Source organism: Cnephaeus nilssonii (genome assembly GCF_951640355.1).
Source record: "Cnephaeus nilssonii genome assembly, chromosome: 14".
Lineage (NCBI taxonomy): Eukaryota > Metazoa > Chordata > Mammalia > Chiroptera > Vespertilionidae > Cnephaeus > Cnephaeus nilssonii.
Window position 1 is genome coordinate 74,189,789 of NC_137085.1, and position 17,741 is coordinate 74,207,529.

General features: G+C 49.2%; 1 protein-coding gene across 1 annotated transcript in view; it reads right to left on the minus strand.

Annotated features, from left to right (window-relative positions):
* The window catches only part of HSD17B3 (hydroxysteroid 17-beta dehydrogenase 3), a gene marked incomplete at both ends in the record, with an annotated part of 52,445 nt that overhangs the window by 16,802 nt on the left and 17,902 nt on the right, over positions 1-17,741 (minus strand). Inside the window, 7 exons of the mRNA XM_079790988.1 lie at positions 42-107; positions 728-809; positions 1,775-1,809; positions 4,545-4,580; positions 5,757-5,824; positions 7,149-7,256; positions 9,113-9,188. Coding sequence (XP_079647114.1) covers positions 42-107; positions 728-809; positions 1,775-1,809; positions 4,545-4,580; positions 5,757-5,824; positions 7,149-7,256; positions 9,113-9,188 — 471 coding nt within the window. The remainder of the gene's footprint in view (positions 1-41; positions 108-727; positions 810-1,774; positions 1,810-4,544; positions 4,581-5,756; positions 5,825-7,148; positions 7,257-9,112; positions 9,189-17,741) is intronic.

Genomic DNA, 17,741 nt, shown 5'->3' on the forward strand with positions numbered 1-17,741 from the left:
CGGAGCGCCCCTTCACAGGGACTCGGAACGGCCGGCCTCACCTGGATAATTATTCCTTTCGCCTTATATTCCGCTTGCAGGGCCTTGGAAAAGGTGCACACAAAAGCCTGGGGCGAGAAGGAGAAACACATCAGAACCAACTTCCGCAGATTCCAGAGGGCCCCGCCGGAGCCCACCACGTTGTCTTAAACGTGGCAGCTTCTCTGATGCCAGTTAGAACTTCATTTCTTGGTCTGAGAAGAGATCCCTCAATGAATGGGAACATACACGTTGGGGATAAATACATACCTCGGGCCACTGCACATAAATGACCCAACCCGGGGGTGGGGGTGCTGTCCCTTGTGTAGAGCACCCCCCACCCCGGGAGTTTGTTTTTAAGAGGAGGGCACGGGGATGCCTGGCTGGGCCTCCAGGGCCGGGAGGAGACCACAGTGGACAGCAGGGCTCCCAGGCAAGGAGGTGAGTGAGGGCTGGGCCGGGGCTGCACCTGTTCCCCCCTCGCGCCCCCCCCCCCCCCCCCCCCGCTGCTTCAGGCCCTCATCAGCCGGGGCGGTGCCTTCTTCTAATTTGCACCCCAACCCCTGCTGACTAGCTCCGCCCTGGACACAGGAGAGCGCCTCCCTGTGATCTGTCCATGGACTGGCCAGTTGGTCCAAAGGAAAACGGCAACTGGGAACCACAAGGGGAGGGGGGAGGAGCCTGGGACGCCATGCTATCTATCGCTCACCTTGGAAGCCGAATACATGGAGTAGAGAGGCCAGGGAAAGAGGGCCACCCCGGAAGAAATGTTCAGGACGAGCCCTTTCCTCCTAAAAGGCAAAGAAGCAAAGTTTTCAGGGGCTTTGCTGCCTGAGGGCGCCGTGAGAAGGAAGAAAACCAAGGGGCTCGTGTGAGCGCCGGGAAACTCCTCTCTGCTTCCCTCAGGGCCGCGGCCCGCAATGGGGTCCCTGGGCAGTCAGCGGGCATCAGGGCTTGTGACCGGGAACGGGTTCTGCTGCAACCAGGGGCCCCACCGAAACGCCGGAGCCCACTGAGCTCAGACAGGAGCGCCGGCTCAGGCGCTCAGGGCCCTTCTGCCCATGAAGACGACCCACAACAAGGCAGAGGCCGTCAGTCTTGGGTGGAACTGGATGGCCGACCATCTGCTCACACAGGCACCCTCCCAAGTCTCGGGGCTCCCTAATTACCCTTTGGAAATGTAATCTCTTTAATCCACCCCAACGAGACGGGTTCAATTCAGAAAAACCACGAAACTGCACATTAGAATGCCAGGGCAAGCCCCGCGTCCTCGGGGGAGGACAAAGCCATCGGCCACTTGCTGTTCATGAACACGGCCTGGGTGTGTAGCCGGGTGATAAAGACGTGGGATAAAAGGAGGCACTGATGGGGTGGTGATTTTTACCCCTGGATTGGAGTGTTCATTCTGACAAGAGCTGAAATTCATAACGACAAAGAGATGGTCTTGGTCTCAGGCCAACTTCTGAAGTTTCTTTTATGCTCAACGGAAGTTCATTTTTTAACACAATGTGTGCTGAATCTGCTGTTCTCTTCCTCCCTCCAGTATATGTTGTACTTGACCTTCAAATTGGCTTGTGTGTTTGCAAAGCTGGCCGGGGCAGAATGTTACTTCCCCTGTAACGTCCATGTCCTTTCATCATAGTGTTATCACTTGTTAGAGCAGCAGCCAGCGGCGCCCCAGCCCCAGCCTCCGCACCCGCCGACTGCCAGGCCTGGGAGCCCGCGCGCTCCACACTGTTTCAAAGGAAGGCCTTACCTTGCCTCCATGTGTTTCAGAATCAGCTGGGTCATCTACAAGAGAAGGTCAAAGTTAAGCCTTGACAAAGAAACTAAATAGCAATGGGCGGTGCAACTTGGGGGAGTGGGTGTGGGAGGAAGCTGGGGAACTGCCTAATCTTCTCAGATGGCCACACGCGTTGGAGGTCATTCTGGCAACTCTAGAGTCTGGCCGGAACCCACAGGACGCAACCCAGACAAATGGCCCAACTGCTCAGAGGCCTCTGCTTTCTCCTCCTAAAGCAAAACGAGGGCAGTGAAAAATGATGGAAATTGCCCTGGAGCGGGGTCAGCACTGAGGTTCCCGGATACTCTCTCCCCAGGAGACAGGCAAGCGGAGGCTGCTCATCACAAGCCTCAGGCATGAGTTAGGATTGGGGGGCCATCCAGACATCACAGGTGTCCATGAGCATCGCAAGTACCAGGGATGAGATGGAGGACACCTGTCAATCCAACAGCGGCCGCATAAGCAACCTGCAAGTGGTCTGTGATAGCTCCCCAGACAGACATGTCTGTCTGTCTGTCTGTCTGTCTGTCTGTCAGAATTACAACTGTATTGGGAAGTCCCTTCCCCTCCCAACCTTCTGCCTCAAAAGAGGTCTTTTCTGCAACTTCTGGAGCTTAAACATCTCATTAAAGAGCTTTTCACATCGTAATTGTAAGGCACACGTTTTAAGAATTAAGGAGGAGGCAACTGTGTGGACTAAAGTGTTCTCAAAAGTACATCGGAGTGGACTGGGGCCCTGTCTGGGGAGCAGGTTTGAGACAGAGAGGAACCAAACGGGTGGGGTGAAGCAGAGAAATCTAAAGGCCTGAGGCCCGAAGCCTAGCTCTGCCAGCCTCTGTCCCTGCCACGCCCCCATCTGCGGGGCCTCCAGAGCGTGGGGGGGGGGGGGGGTGGTCCCCAGAACCCACGGGACTGCCTCCTGAAACCCTGGACTTGAAGGGAGGTGAGAAAAGGATGCGGGCTAGATTGTCATCACCCTTCCTTGGCTTTTGCAACTTCACTGAGGAGCACGCCAGCATGTCCTCAAAGTCTCCCAGATGAATTCTCTAGCCTCACTGGGGGAGGAATCCCAGTTAGAGAGAGGACATCAGGTTTGTGAGTCTCTGTCACAAAGCTCCCAATATTTAGTCTCTGATCTCGCCTTCCTTTTGCCCGAAAACTCATCTCTCATCCCTGCCCTTGACAGGGGTCTCTACTATTTCCAGATGGCTCCTGTGGAATAATTAAGGGATACTTGTCATGCCTCCCACCAGCATGGACAACCGAGGTGGCATGCTTGCAAGCTAACCTTCTGTGTGTTTTCTCTGTTATTTAGGGAAGTTAGTGTCTAACAATATATAAAATAATTTTTTAGCAAATCAAAGCATTCCTCGGCTACAGGAGTCGGGGTTATCAAATATATCTGGGAAGCTCTGTGATCACATGGACCAAGAGTGAGAGATCCACGTGTCAGATAACGTGAATGATTTCAGTGGTGAGGCTACCGACAACGGTTGGAAATATAAAACTTACAATTACATCAGCTGGGAGTTTGAAAAGCTATTGATTGCTCAGCCTAAAAGAATGTGTGTGCCAATAAACACTGGTCAGGCTACGTAAAATACCACTATGCCTACAGAAAAACAACCAATGGTAAAAAAAACAATTGTTGTCAGCCCAACTTATCCACCTGAAAAAAAAATTGGGGTGAGGGGGCTCTACTCAGCACCCGTCCCCTCTCCTTAGGTCGAGAGCAGCTGATTCTCCTTTGGGAAAGCCGTCCTCCACGGCCAGTCCACGTTTTCAAGATGAGACCGAGCCTCCTGCTGCTCCCCAACCAGCGTCCGGACCCATGAAGCCAGGGGTCACACCTGGCTCACGGCTGCAGTTCCACGGGGTCTGAGGAATGGCCACAGGGTGCCAGGTGCAGTTGTGAATTCTGTGGCCTGAGCCAGGTGCCTGGCTGTAGGGTAAGTGGGGGCTCAGAGCCCAGGGTTCACTCACAAGCCATTTAAGGGTTCTTGTCATTCAGAGGGAAGAAAACAGTGGTCACACAAAAGTGCCATCCGCTCAGCAGGCAGCGGCTGGTCTGCTCCTAAGCAGCACCTTTCCCCTAACTGCCGGCCCAGGGGGGCGCCTGCTCCCTGCTCTCTCGCTCCAGGGCACAGCCAGGACAGCTCTGTGGCAGTCGCGCCTGCAGATGCTTGTGCTGAACGGCACCTGCCACGTCGTAGTGCCACACTTTTCTAGCAGATGAGGAATCTGAGATTCCAGGGAGTTAAGCAGCATGCCCACGCTGCCCAACCAACTAGTGGCTGAGCTGGAGTCAGAAATACATGAACTCCAATTCGGCAACTACTTACGGAAGAAGAGTCCATAAAACCATGCCCTGCCCTCTGTCATTTTTTCAAACAGAGCGGCTTTTCCTCTATTTACTAGAATAAAATCAGAGGAAAGTATTGAATTTTTTAAAAAGTCACCTTGGAATCCAGAATCAGCTTCAGCATCGCCAGGTCTAATCTGTTCTGACATGTGACAAAACTGAAGGCAGAAACAGGCCTCAGACACGAGGGAGAAGGAATCCCTCACTGCACTTGATGAAAACAGAACAAGACAACTGAGAGGCCACTCCACGGCCTCGCAGTCAAGTGCACCTCAACTTCAGAGATTCTCCTTCCACAGGGAAGGGGCCAAGGGTCCGGAGTTGCCACACGCCGGCAGCTGCTCCACGTTAATGCACTCCGCACATACCCTGATCACATACCTTCACTACCGAGGTGATGTTGCAATGGACGAGGCTCTGGAATAAAGAACCATAACCACAAATCAGTTGAGACGTTCTCTGGACAAGCAGTCGGTGCTAAAGAAACATAAAGTGGGCGAAAGCACGTGTCTGAGCTGTTCCCTCACTCGCTCCGCCGGCAAATTCGGCTCTTAACGGATGTGCAGCAAGCATGCGCTAGGACTGGGAAACATCTGACGTCCGCACTGTGGTTCCGCACAGTGTGATCTTGAATAGAAGTTAAAGAGTTTCCTCGAAAAATTTAAAGAGGAATGTGGACACAGCTTTTCCAAGGGAGATGGTTCATTTCCAGCTGGAGGAAGAGGGTAGCGTGCGTGGGCCTAGAGGACAGCAGCAGAGAGAACAGAAAGGCCAGCGGCTGTATAATAAGGCGGAGGTTCCGGGCTACAGAGGCCAGATAAAGGACCTAGTAGAGTCTCCCGAGACAGACAGAGAGGGAAAGGGGGGTAGACACAGAAATGGGCACAAGCACAGATATGAATAGAGAAAGAAGCAAGAATGGCATCTGCTTAATGGAGAGGCAGGGGCGTGGCAAGGATGTGCAGCTATGTCCAAGCAATGGGCACTCTGCCCCAGGCAGTAGACTGGGGCTCACATGGGACCATGGGAACACCTGCACAAACGGGGACTGGGCGCGTGACAGCCTGTTCAGAACCCCGTGACCTCAAAGGTCAGAGCCTGGGAAGACGTAACAAGGAGTACCTTCCAGGGCGGCTAAATGCACAACAAATTCAGCAGGGCCAGCAATGGCGGCCATGGGCCTGAGCCAAGCTTGCTGAACTTACAATAAATACCTCAACCGCAGAGTTTGTATCACTCACTTCCCTCACGCTGAACGCTGAACAAATTTTATTACCGGTAAGACAAAGAAAACCAAAGAGCTTCTCCCACTTGCATACACAGCCATACATTTTTCAGGCAGGGGTACCCCTTATACAGCACAGCACAGAGCCCCCCAAAGGCTAGAGCAGCAGCAGGCAGGTGTGAAGTGCGGAGGAGGGGAGAGGTGATTTTATCTTAGAAATGCCATGAACAGTGATGCCTTGCTGTGGACCAAGTACTAAGATGAGAAGAAAGAAAACCTCCAGACACCGCCCTGGAATACAGAATTCTGTCCAGACACCCTCCCCGGGCCCTGCTGAGAGGACGTCACCGCAGAAAGCACAGATGTACCTGGATTTCGTCTGGTGTGTTAAGGAAATGGCTCGGGAGAAGGCTGGGGATCATTCCAACATTGTTGACTGCCGGGGGAGGCAAAACAAAAAGATGTCAGAAGAGCCAGTGGCAAATGTTTATTGAAAACCTTAAAAACAATTTATTCAACCCAGAAATTCTTCTCTTGGAAAGTGTTTTTAAGAAAATACCTTCATGCCTGGCCTGCGTGACTCGGTGATTGAGCGCCGACCTATGAACCCAGAGATCATAGTTCGATTCTGGACAGGGCACTGCCCAGGTTGCGGGCTCCATCCCCAGTAGGGGGTGAGCAGGAGGCAGCCGATCAATGATTCTCTCTCATTATGGATGTTCCTATCTCTCTCTCTCCCTCTCCTTTCCTCTTTGAAATTAAAAAAAAAAAAATTTTTAAAAAGGAAACACCTTCAACAAGATTGATACACAAGGTCGTTCATTGCAACATGATTTGATAACACTGGAAACGTCTGCGGGAAGAGACCGTGGTCCAGGGATAGGAAGCACATGCTGTGAACGAGGCGCAGCCGGGCTGGAGCGCGGTGCAGGCCCTCACAAGCACGGCGGCTCCGCCTTAAGGCAGGGGAAGCGGGTGTGATGAACGGCCTTTAAACATGCACAGAACAGACGGGATAGATGGTGATGGAAAGAACAAAATTTAGAGTAAATAAATATGTAAACAAATATGTGTAAACATGTAAGATCCAGGTAGACATATGAAAATATGTATCTGGAAGGATATGCACCAAAATGCTCTCTCGGCCATCAGGATTTTAAGAAATTCGTAATTCTTTTTACATGCTTCTCTACTCTTTCCAGTTTTTCTGCATCGATATGTTTTTCATTTTTATTAGTAAAAAAAATTAGTAATTATTTTTTTTAATTCAGCAGGAAGTTTAGAAATCAAACCTTCCTTCTATGCACAATACAGACATTGTACTGTGTACCTAGTGATGAAATAGAGGGTTTATAATCATCACAGAAAAGACATCATCTTGTGTCCTGAATAAGGTAGTCAATGCGCTGCCATTTCATGGGTCAACCACAGCCAAGTTTGTGGGGTAAATGTGTTCCTTTAGGTGAGTGTCTCTGAGATTTCCTCCTCCTGCCGAGTGTCAGCATCAGTCAGTGAGAGAAAATTCATCCTGTCTAACATTAGGAAAGGCGGTCGGGAAGGTCTGACACATTCTAAAGCTATGTATAAATCTGTTAGTCAGGTAACGCCTCTTGAAGAACTGAACTTTGATATTCCTTAATGCTACAGCTTAAAACACAGTTGTGGGTTAAGCTTAAGCCACCGTGGAATGATCAAGGGTCACTAAGGTAATCATTGCACTGATGTATTACAACAAGCTGTGAGCATTGCAATTTACTTACCTAAAATTCCAATTTCTAAGCCTTTGAGTTCTTCTTTAATATCCTCATAGATGTCGTCCTTGGTAAAATCTGCTTGTATAATCTTCACACTCCGCCCTGTAGTGCGCTCTGCATTCGAGACAATGTTACTCTCTAGACATCAGGAGTCCAAAGCCCCTCTTGCCCGTGGAGTTCCACAGCGCTCCCACACAGCCTGAGCGGCATTTATGAGCACACGCCCATCACCCCATTACAGACGAGAAGTAGCCCGGATAAAGCTGGCATGTGCTAGATGTGTGAGTCTGAGAGTTACCACGGTAACAATACACGCATCAGATTTAACACAGTGATTCTCAAAGTGGGGTCCCTAGAACACAGCATCAGCATCACCGGCAAATGGTTAGAAACAGAAAAACCCAGGCTCCCCCCGAGACCTGGAGAACCAGGCACCCCTGGGAGGCCCCGTGGTCTTCTGCACGCCGCCCAGCTGACAGTTGCACGCTCTGGTGAGAGGCCTGGCCTAAGGGCTGCAGAGCAAAGTGTGATGCTGCCTGTGCCACGTCAGGTCCCTCCGCAGAGACACAGCCGCCCTCTGCATTTGCCAACACGGTAGCATTCATAAAGCATTCACCTGCGCGATATCCTACTTCAATCGTCTCTCCAACCATGCCAAGGAGGCATTGTCTGCATTTTCCAGAGGAGAAACCAGCTGAGACAATAATGCCTTGCCCGAGGCACCCACACTGCTCCCGGCCGGGCCCCCCCACTCTCCCCCGTGAACTAGCCTCGTGCTGTGATCTTGCCCGGCAGGAGCTCAGCCAGATGTGGAAGCAGCACAGATGTCACCAGCTGCCCCTGCTCCGCGCTGGAGTCACACCCAATATTTCTGGGGCAAGTGAGGGTGAGGCATAGTTTGGGGGGGGGGGGTGCTTTCAGACTGAAGACACCGCTTGCTTTTTAAGAGGCCGATGAAAAGCGCACTTGAACGCTGGGAGAGGAGCCCTGAAGAATGCCCGAGTCCTGGTCAGAGTTACTGCTGATGTCCAGACACAGACTGCATCGGCCAAGGGCACTGAGCCTCCGGTCCGCCTCCAAACCCTGGCGCCCCAGGACCCACACTGTCCCCCAGGCGGCCTGCCCTGGTTTCCCCGAGTCTTCATCATTAACGGCCCATTCCTTTGAGTTAAGGAGTTAATTAATTACTAAATTAATAACTGATCATTAAAATGCAAATCCCAAAGACATTGTGATCGTTATTAACTAAGGACACTTCGGAGGGGTCATGGTAATAAGCGCTGTCGTGTGAGGGCGGCCGCCCAGGGCTGTGCGGTGCCGTCTGCACAGGCGTGCACAGTAGCCCTGCGCCAAGTCTTCATTTAAACTCTGACTGGCACACGAGGCGTCGCCCTCCCCTTCCTGCAGGAGCAGAGCACAGGCCCCTGGAAGGGAAGCCCCGCGGGGAGGGGCAGAAGCAGCCAGGAAGCTGGGCCTCTGGAGGGGGAGGTCTGACTCTAGAGATGAGGACACAGGACCAGAGAAGAGAGAAGACCTACTTGTGCTGCGTCTGATCCTGCCTCGCCCGCCAGAGACTCAGCGGTGAACGAAAGCGCCCCCTTAACCGCCTGCACACAGCTGCCCCTTAACAGCCTGCACACAGCTGCCCCCTTAACAGCCTGCACACAGCTGCCCCCTTAACAGCCTGCACACAGCTGCCCCTTAACAGCCGGTACACAGCTTCCCCCTTAACAGCCTGCACACAGCTGCCCCCTTAACAGCCTGCACACAGCTGCCCCCTTAACAGCCTGCACACAGCTGCCCCCTTAACCGCCTGCACACAGCTTTGTAAACTGAGCTCCCTCAGAAGGGCCGGCCCCAGGCTCCAGGGAGCGGGTACAGGGATGCTGGTGGTGCCTCTGCAGGCAGCACCGGAGCAGACCTGGCCACTGGGCTCCACAGACACTTCCCTCCCTCCTTGGGCCACTCACCAATCTCCAGGGCAATAGCCTGTAGTTTTCCCAGCGTCCGGCTGATCAGCACAACATTGAGGCCTTGCCTTGCCAGCTGGGATGGGAAAACCAAAAGAGACGAAGACAATCAGCAGACAGGAAGGCTTGATTTAAAGGTGAATTGGGGCATCACCCACTTGGTCACAAGGTGAGGTGCTTGCTTTTCCTGGGTTTCAATGTGCAGACATTTCTGGGTTATGAGCAAAACAGCCGCCCTGGGCCAGGCTAACCGTGACATAATCCTGTGTGTGATTATGACGTGCGAGGAACTAGTCCACGTTCCCTTTTGTACAGACCCACAGCCTGACGCCCTCTCATCAGGACCGCTTGGGCGCGGACAGGTGCTGGATATCGAGGTTTGGAAGACGCTGTACTATAAGTCACATACCAGGCCCCGGGCAGCCGCGCTCCATAAAGACCCGGTTCCTGCAGCACCTTCTGAGCTGCTTCCTACTCACAAGGACCTCCTCGTGGTTCCCTTTACACAGACATGCTCATGCCCTGAGCCCTTTCGCCTGCTCTCTGGCTCCCAACTGGAGGGTGAGTGCATGCTTCCCTGAGGTCCACAAGGAATTCTCTTCGGAAGAGATACTGCCCCGACCCCTGGGGGCCGAGGGACACAGGACGGGAATGGCATGCATTAACATGGGCCTCGCACCAAACCATGCTACACGCGAGGAAAACTAGAGCTTTGCCTGAGGACAGAAGGAAAACCAATAATCGTGCAGACTGACGACATTTGAGTTAGTGACAAAGGACCCAGTTCATGAAAATCTTTCTCTATGGTTTTAATTAAGTGATTTATACTGTTACTTTTTAAATTGTGGTAAATTATACCGAAAGGAATTCTAGGGACACAATAGGCAGGTTTAGGGAATACAGAAGGTCCATGGGGGAGGAATGCATATGTGAAGGATGAGCAATTAAAGCAATTTAAGGTAGATCAAAAGCAGCCCTGACCTGAGCAGCTTGGAGGTGCCAAAATGCTTATCTTTCTTATACAAAGGACAGAAAAATGCCACAGGGTAAGGAGGGAGGAAGACATATATTCACTGAGGATATAGAAAAGTCACAGGATAATGGAAAGAAGGAAACATATTTTCACAGAGAATAGAGGAATGTTACAAGGTAAGGGGAGAGGAAGAGGGGGTACCACTGGGCTTTGGCCTTTAAAACTGATACTGTGTAATAAAATCACCAATGAGGAAAGCATGGGGGCCCTAAATTAATGAAAGGTCCAATTATAAAGGGTCAAGTTCAAACAAAGAACCGCAACATATATAAATGGGAGACAAAGGGACACAAGGAGGGATTTTTTTTTTTTTTCATTAGAGAGAGAGAGAGCACAGACTTGCCCATTTGGGGGTCCCTCCCCAGGGGTTCCCCTTTGGGACACCTCTGCCCAGATAGAGTTTGTATATGCTTCCAATAAACTTCTACATTTTTATTAAAGAAATCCATTAGTCCATGAATTTTTTCTTCATCTTCGTCAGACAAGAACCCATAAGAAGAAGTCTGTACCCCAAACCCCACGTTTCAATACACAACAGAAAATGTTCCATGTTGACAAATGTATGGAATGTTTCATGAATTTACATGTCACCCTTGCACAGGCCCAGGCTCATCTTCTCTATGTCATTCCGGTTTTAGTATGTATGTGGTCAAAGCGAGCCCTATGCCAGCATTTCAATGAGGAATCACATGTTATAGGAAACATAAGAAGCTGAATTAAAGACTATAACATAGGGTCTACAATAACCAACAATTCGATCTTCAAGCCAATGGTCTCAGAATCACCCAGGAAGATGTCAAAAAACACCAATTCCTACCAAAGTCATCCAAATAAAAATCTCTGGGGTGGAAGCCTCAGCGTTTACATATTTTCCTGATTCGATTTATTAAATTATACTATTGAATACACCAGCGCATTCTCGTTGTAGAAGGCGTCCCTCAGGCCACCACAGTCCCATTTCCTCGCCCACCACAGGCTCTCCCTGCTGGAGTTTGGGGTTGATCCTTCCTAACTTTATCTCAGCATCTGCACACACATATAAGTACATACAGAAGTAAATGTGTGTGTTGTGGTTTTCTTTCTTTGCACACTTTACAAATGGCAATGTAAGTGCTATCTTTTTCATGTAATGTTGTGTCATCCCTGAGCATGGGGCCTATTTCCACATCGGTCCATGCTGAGCCACTGACCCTTTTTATTGCTTCCCAGTGCTTACAGTTCATATGGGTGAGCATTTAAGTTGTTGTCAAGTTTTCTTATTACCAATACTGCTTCAAAGAAAACCTTTCTATATAGCTCCTTGTATATACAAGTGAATTAATTCCTAGAGAAGATAGACAAGAAGTGGAATTGTTGTGTCTAAGGGTATATGCTTTTTAAATTTTAGCAGTATTGCCCAAATGTCCTCCCTTCAAACTGTACCATCAAAAATACAATTATAGCTATTTCTCTACTCTCTGGCCAATAGTTTAACAAACTTTTCAAAATTGTTTAATCTAACGGTCAAAAAATACCCTTTTATTGTTTTAATTTTTCCAATTAACAGTGGGGCTGAGTATCTTTATGTATGTTTATGTGTGAAATACCAATATATATCTTTTGACCATCCTTCTACTGGGTTTTTGTCATTTTTTTATAACTTTGTAGGAGGTTTTTTATATATTCTGGGTAATAATTATTTTCCTACTGTATATGTAGCAAGTGTTTCTCCTTTGATTATGGTGTCTTGGCATACATGATATGTTAATTTTAATGTTATCAAGTTTGTGACTATTTCCTTAGGTTTTTTAATTTTTTTTTCTTTATGATATTTTCTAACTCCAAGGATATAAGTAGATTTTCCTACAACTCTTCATAGTTTGCTTGATTGTTGTCATTTATTTTATTTTATTTATTTTTTTTTTTTACACAAATCAACCTACATGGCTGCTTTTTCTGTCATTTATTTTTGAAAACAGTGTGAGGTTGAAATCATCTAGCATTATTTTTTCAAAATGGGTGGCTAATTGTGTCAACGACATTTTTCTATTTGTCCATTCTTTCCTGATTTGAATGCTAACTTAGTCATATGCAAAATTTTCATAAGTACGTGGGTCTGTTTCTGGTCCATCTGTTCTGATTCATTGACCTGTTTGTTATGTAAACAACACGGCCACTGCTGATTTAATCTTAATCTTACAATCAGCTTTGGTATCTGATGTCTGATAGAGGAAGTCCCTACCATTTATTATTCTCTTTCAAAATGTTATTTTTTAATCTTCTTAGTGCGATTTTCCAGATAAAGTTGTATATTTTAAAAAAAGTATTATGTTTAAATTAGAGACATTTAGGTGGAAGTTACATCTTGGCAATAATCAGTTATCTCATCCATAAATATGGTATCCATTTATTCAGATTTCATACAATCTTCTAAACCAGTGGTTCTCAACCTTCCTAATGCTGCGATGGTCTTAGGTGACCCAGGTTGAGAGCCACTGCTATAGAGCCTAAGACCATCGGAAAACACAGATATTTACATTACAATTCATTAACAGTAGCAAAATTACAGTTTTGAAGTAGCAACGAAAATAATTTTATGGGTGGGGGTCACCACAACATGAGGAACTGTATTAAAGGGTCGCAGCATCAGGAAGGTTGAGAACCACTGTTCTAAACACTTTTAAAGTTTCTTCATGTGAATCTTGGACATTTCTTGTTAATTTGCATTAGTTAGGATAACGTTAGCTACTGTAACAAATAACTCCAAATTTCAGTGGCTTACCACAATGAAGTTTGTGTAGTTATTTTGTCTTATATAACAGACTCATTTCCAAATAGTCATTCAGGGCCAACAGCTGAGAAAGTCTTTGCAACCTGCAGCACCGGGTATCTAAGACTGCCCTGGGCATTGACAGCCAGCCGTGCAAACGTTACAAGAAGGTGGAGAAGATGCCCCGCCCTAACCACCTGGACCAAGAAGTGACACACGTCATTTCTGCTTGATTCCATTGCCAAAATACATCACATGGCCTCACCCAGAGGTAAGGGAGTCTGGGAAATTCCCTGGCTAAGCAGCCACTTATCAGCTGCAACTCCATGCCAATGAAAGAAAGAGTAGAGATCCGAGGGACATGTAGTTGTTCTTGCCACCAGTATCTTTTTTTTTTTAATTTCTTTATTGATTAAGGTCTCACATATTTGTCCTCATCCCCCCATTCCCATCCCACACCCCTCCCCACGGATGCCCCAACCCCCTGTTGAACTTAACCATTGGTTAGGCTCATATGCATGCACACAAGTCCTTTGGTTGATCTCTCCCCCCTCCCCCCACCCTCCCCTATCCTCCCTCTGAGGCCCGATAGTCCGATCGATGCCTCCTTGTTTCTGGTTCTGTTCTTTTTCATCAGTCTATGTTGTTCATCATTTCCCCTAGATGAGCGAGATCATGTGTCACTAGAGATATACTTATATGAACTGAATGTGAGATGAGCAATAATAGTTATGCTGACAGGCAAATGAATCAGTCTGTAGTGAGTTTCTTTCTGGACCAACAGTTCTTTTGAGACCCAATATCAATGTCCACCAGTTCCTTATGTGTACATGTCGGCACTGACCCCTCAGCTCTGGATGGTGGACAAATGGTGGTAATGCAGGTTCGAGTCCCTCTGGTTGGGTCTCGGCCGGACCCAGGGGCACGGCTTCATCCGGACCCAGGGGCACGTGGCCTCACCCGGACCCAGGGGGTGCGTGGCCTCACCTGGACCCAGGTGCGCGCGGCTTCCCCCGGACCCGGGATCCAGCCTCACCCAGATCCAGGGGCACACGGCCTCACCCGGACCCAGGATCTAGCTTCCCCCGGACCCAGGGGCGCATGGCCTCACCCGGACCCAGGGGCGCGTGGCCTCACCCGGACCCAGGGGCGCGTGGCCTCTCCCAGACCCAGGGTTGCGTGGCCTCACCCGGATCCAGGGGCCCACGGCCTCACCCGGACCCAGGACCCAGCCTCACCCGGATCCAGGGGCACACGGCCTTGCCCAGACCCAGGATTCAGCTTCACCCGGACCCAGGGGCGCATGGCCTCACCCGGACCCAGGGGCACGTGGCCTCTCCTTGGCCCGGGACCCAGCCTCACCCGGATCCAGGGGCACACGGCCTCGCCCGGACCCGGGATCTAGCTTCTCCCAGACCCAGGGGCGCGTGGCCTCTCCCAGACCCAGGGTCGCGTGGCCTCACCCGGATCCAGGGGCCCACGGCCTCACCCGGACCCAGGACCCAGCCTCACCCGGATCCAGGGGCACACGGCCTTGCCCAGACCCAGGATTCAGCTTCACCCGGACCCAGGGGCGCGTGGCCTCTCCCAGACCCAGGGTCGCGTGGCCTCACCCGGATCCAGGGGCCCACGGCCTCACCCGGACCCAGGACCCAGCCTCACCCGGATCCAGGGGCACACGGCCTTGCCCAGACCCAGGATTCAGCTTCACCCGGACCCAGGGGCGCATGGCCTCACCCGGACCCAGGGGCACGTGGCCTCTCCTGGGCCCGGGACCCAGCCTCACCCGGATCCAGGGGCACACGGCCTCGCCCGGACCCGGGATCTAGCTTCTCCCAGACCCAGGGGCGCGTGGCCTTACCCGGACCCAGGGGCACGTGGCCTCACCCGGGCCTGGGACCCGGCCTCACCCGGATCCAGGGGCACACGGCCTCACCCGGACCCAGGATCTAGCTTCCCCTGGACCCAGGGGCGCGTGGCCTCACCTGCCACCAGTATCTTAAGTTTATTTGTTGCCATTGTGAATTTAATCATTATAGAAAAAAGAAGAAACTCTAGAATTACAGACGGAGGTTCAATCCCTCTTTGGACCACTTATACCTGTGTGCACAAGTTACTCAACTTGGTCCTTTGGATTCCTCATTGGCCAAACAAGGATATCTATAGACCTACATTATAGACTTGTTCTGAGATTAAATTAGAAATTACATTAAAAAGAACATGGCACATGCCCGGCCGGAATGACTCAGTGGTTGAGCATCGACCTATGAACCAGGAGGTCATGGTTCGATTCCCAGTCAGGGCACGTGTCCAGGTGGCAGGCTCTATGCCCCATCATGCAGTAATCAGCCAATCAATAATTCTCTCTCATTCATCATTGATACTTCTATCTCTCTCTCTCTCCCTCACCTTTCCAAAATTAATAAAGGTGTATTTACCAGAAAGAAGAAAGAAAGAAAGAAAGAAAGAAAGAAAGAAAGAAGAAAGAAAGAAAGAAGGAAGGAAGGAAGGAAGGAAGGAAGGAAGGAAGGAAGGAAGGAAGGAAGGAAGGACATGGCACAGAACCTGTTGTATTTAAAGCCTCAAAATAGTATGTGTTATTTTTTATAAATATTTTAATGTGTTGTTAGCTGTTATTAGGAACTCTACCCAGCCACCTAGGTAAAAACTCTTTTATGCATTCTAATTGTTTGTTCATCAGTGTTTGGCTTTTCATCACGGACAATAATATTCTCTACAAAGTACCGTTTATCTCTTCCTTTCCAATATTTGCAGACTTTGGGCTCATTATCTTGACTAACACCTCTTACACAATGCTAAGCAAACAAACTGTCTGTTCCCTACTATACTGAGAACACTTAATGTTTCTCAATACAAAGCAAGATGTTTCCAGTATTTCTGGAAGGTATCGTTTTATCAATTTATTGAAAATTATTCTTCATTGTAGATGAGGATGTGGATATCACTTTCTAAGATTATTTTGAATTTTACTACATAGTGTTCAGTGAATGTGATTGTATGTTTTGGTTTTTTGTTTGTTTGTTTGTTTGTTGCTATTTGTAATTTTCACAACCTTTTGTAGCCTAATAAGCAGACAAATTTACTGAGTGCTCCATATAAGGAATGTGTATTGGATCTTTGTTGGCTACCTAGTTTTATATACTGTTGTCTCTTAAACTAAACTTGAGGTTTACCTCAATATAATGACTTACCAAATATTAAACCGGTATGAGAGGATATGCAAATTTCTTATGCTCTTTGTTGTTTTGATTTATGTAATAAGATGATCAATTTCCACAGAAATGCTAAGACTCAAAGATAATCAGAACACACGTGATTTCAAAGAGAAAACCAAGAAAAAATGTTACAAGTGTAATATCTAAAAACTGATCATGTGATTCTGGAGCCCTTCCCTGATGGACCCCTCACTCATATAAAATAAGTAAATTAGACTTATCCTATAAAGTAGATACATAGATGGCAAATAAGAAGGATTGTCAAGAGGATTGCTTTGGTTCCTCCTGCTCCCCAACTGTGACTCCCATCCCCACTGGCACCTCCCACCTCAAGTCAATGGAGGAGAAGCATCTCATCTTGTTTCACGTTTCATGCACATTCATACACATTCACTCACATTCATACACATTCACACACATTCACACACATTCACACACATTCACACACATTCATACACATTCACACACATTCACACACATTCATACACATTCACACACATTCACACACATTCACGCACATTCACGCACATCCACACACATCCACGCACATCCACACACATTCATGCACACTCACGCACATTCACACACATTCACGCACATTCACGCACATTCACACACATTCATGCACATTGTACTCTCTTCTTTTTTGCCTGAATTAGTTAACATAGCATAGGCCATGCTATTGTAACAACATCCCGCTAATATCTCAGCAGTTTAACATAACAAAGGCTTATTTCCTATTCATTATGCTTGAACTGTAGACCCGCCTTTGAGGAAGGCCCCCCCAAAATCTAATGAGCAGAGAGCGTGGCCTGACTTGAGAACATCTGCTGCCACCATGCACGTGACTACATTAGATTCTATTCACAACTGTCTCAAGGGCAGAGAGACCTCCCCAGAAGCACAGCGGGAGGAAGCCGGTGCAGGGGGGGGGGGGGGGGGGGGGAGGGAACAGGGTGAGGAAGAGGGCTTGTTCCCCGGGCCAAGCAGAGAGGCACTCACTGTGCTGGAGAACTCGGAAAATGACTCCGTCAGTGTAGTGTCCCTGTAAACAGCCGCAGGTCCAGAGAGCTGACCTCCCTTCTCTGAGGGTGGGAAGCACAGAAGACCCTTAGGATCCCCTTCCTTCTCCTCTTCGCCCACCTCGCTAGTCCCTGCTCCTCAAACCCTGGCAGGTGCAGACCCCTCAGTTAGCAACCAGGAGACATGCCAGGCCAGGAAGAGAGAACAGACCACAGCACAGAGCTGTCCACGGGTCGCGGTCTCTGGAGCAGGTCCCAGCCTGAAGGAGGCGAGGAGATTTAACTACAGGGACTGGGCACTGGTAACCATGGAATTAAACCCACACCTGCATCTGGAAGTGACCAGAGGACTTTTACCTGAGGGGTGTCAGGGAAGTGAGGGACCAGCGGCCGAGAAAGAACCAGCATATGGAGCAGGTTCAAACAGGTGCAGGCAAACAGTGGTGGCGAGTGTGCCTGCTGACTCCGATCAGGCCTGCGTAGTGCAAAAGCTAGTCACACTGTACATGTCCATTTCTGAAAGAGGCATGGTGTGCATTTCTCCATCACTTCTATTTCTATTGGTTTCCACTGTCAACATTTTGAAGCT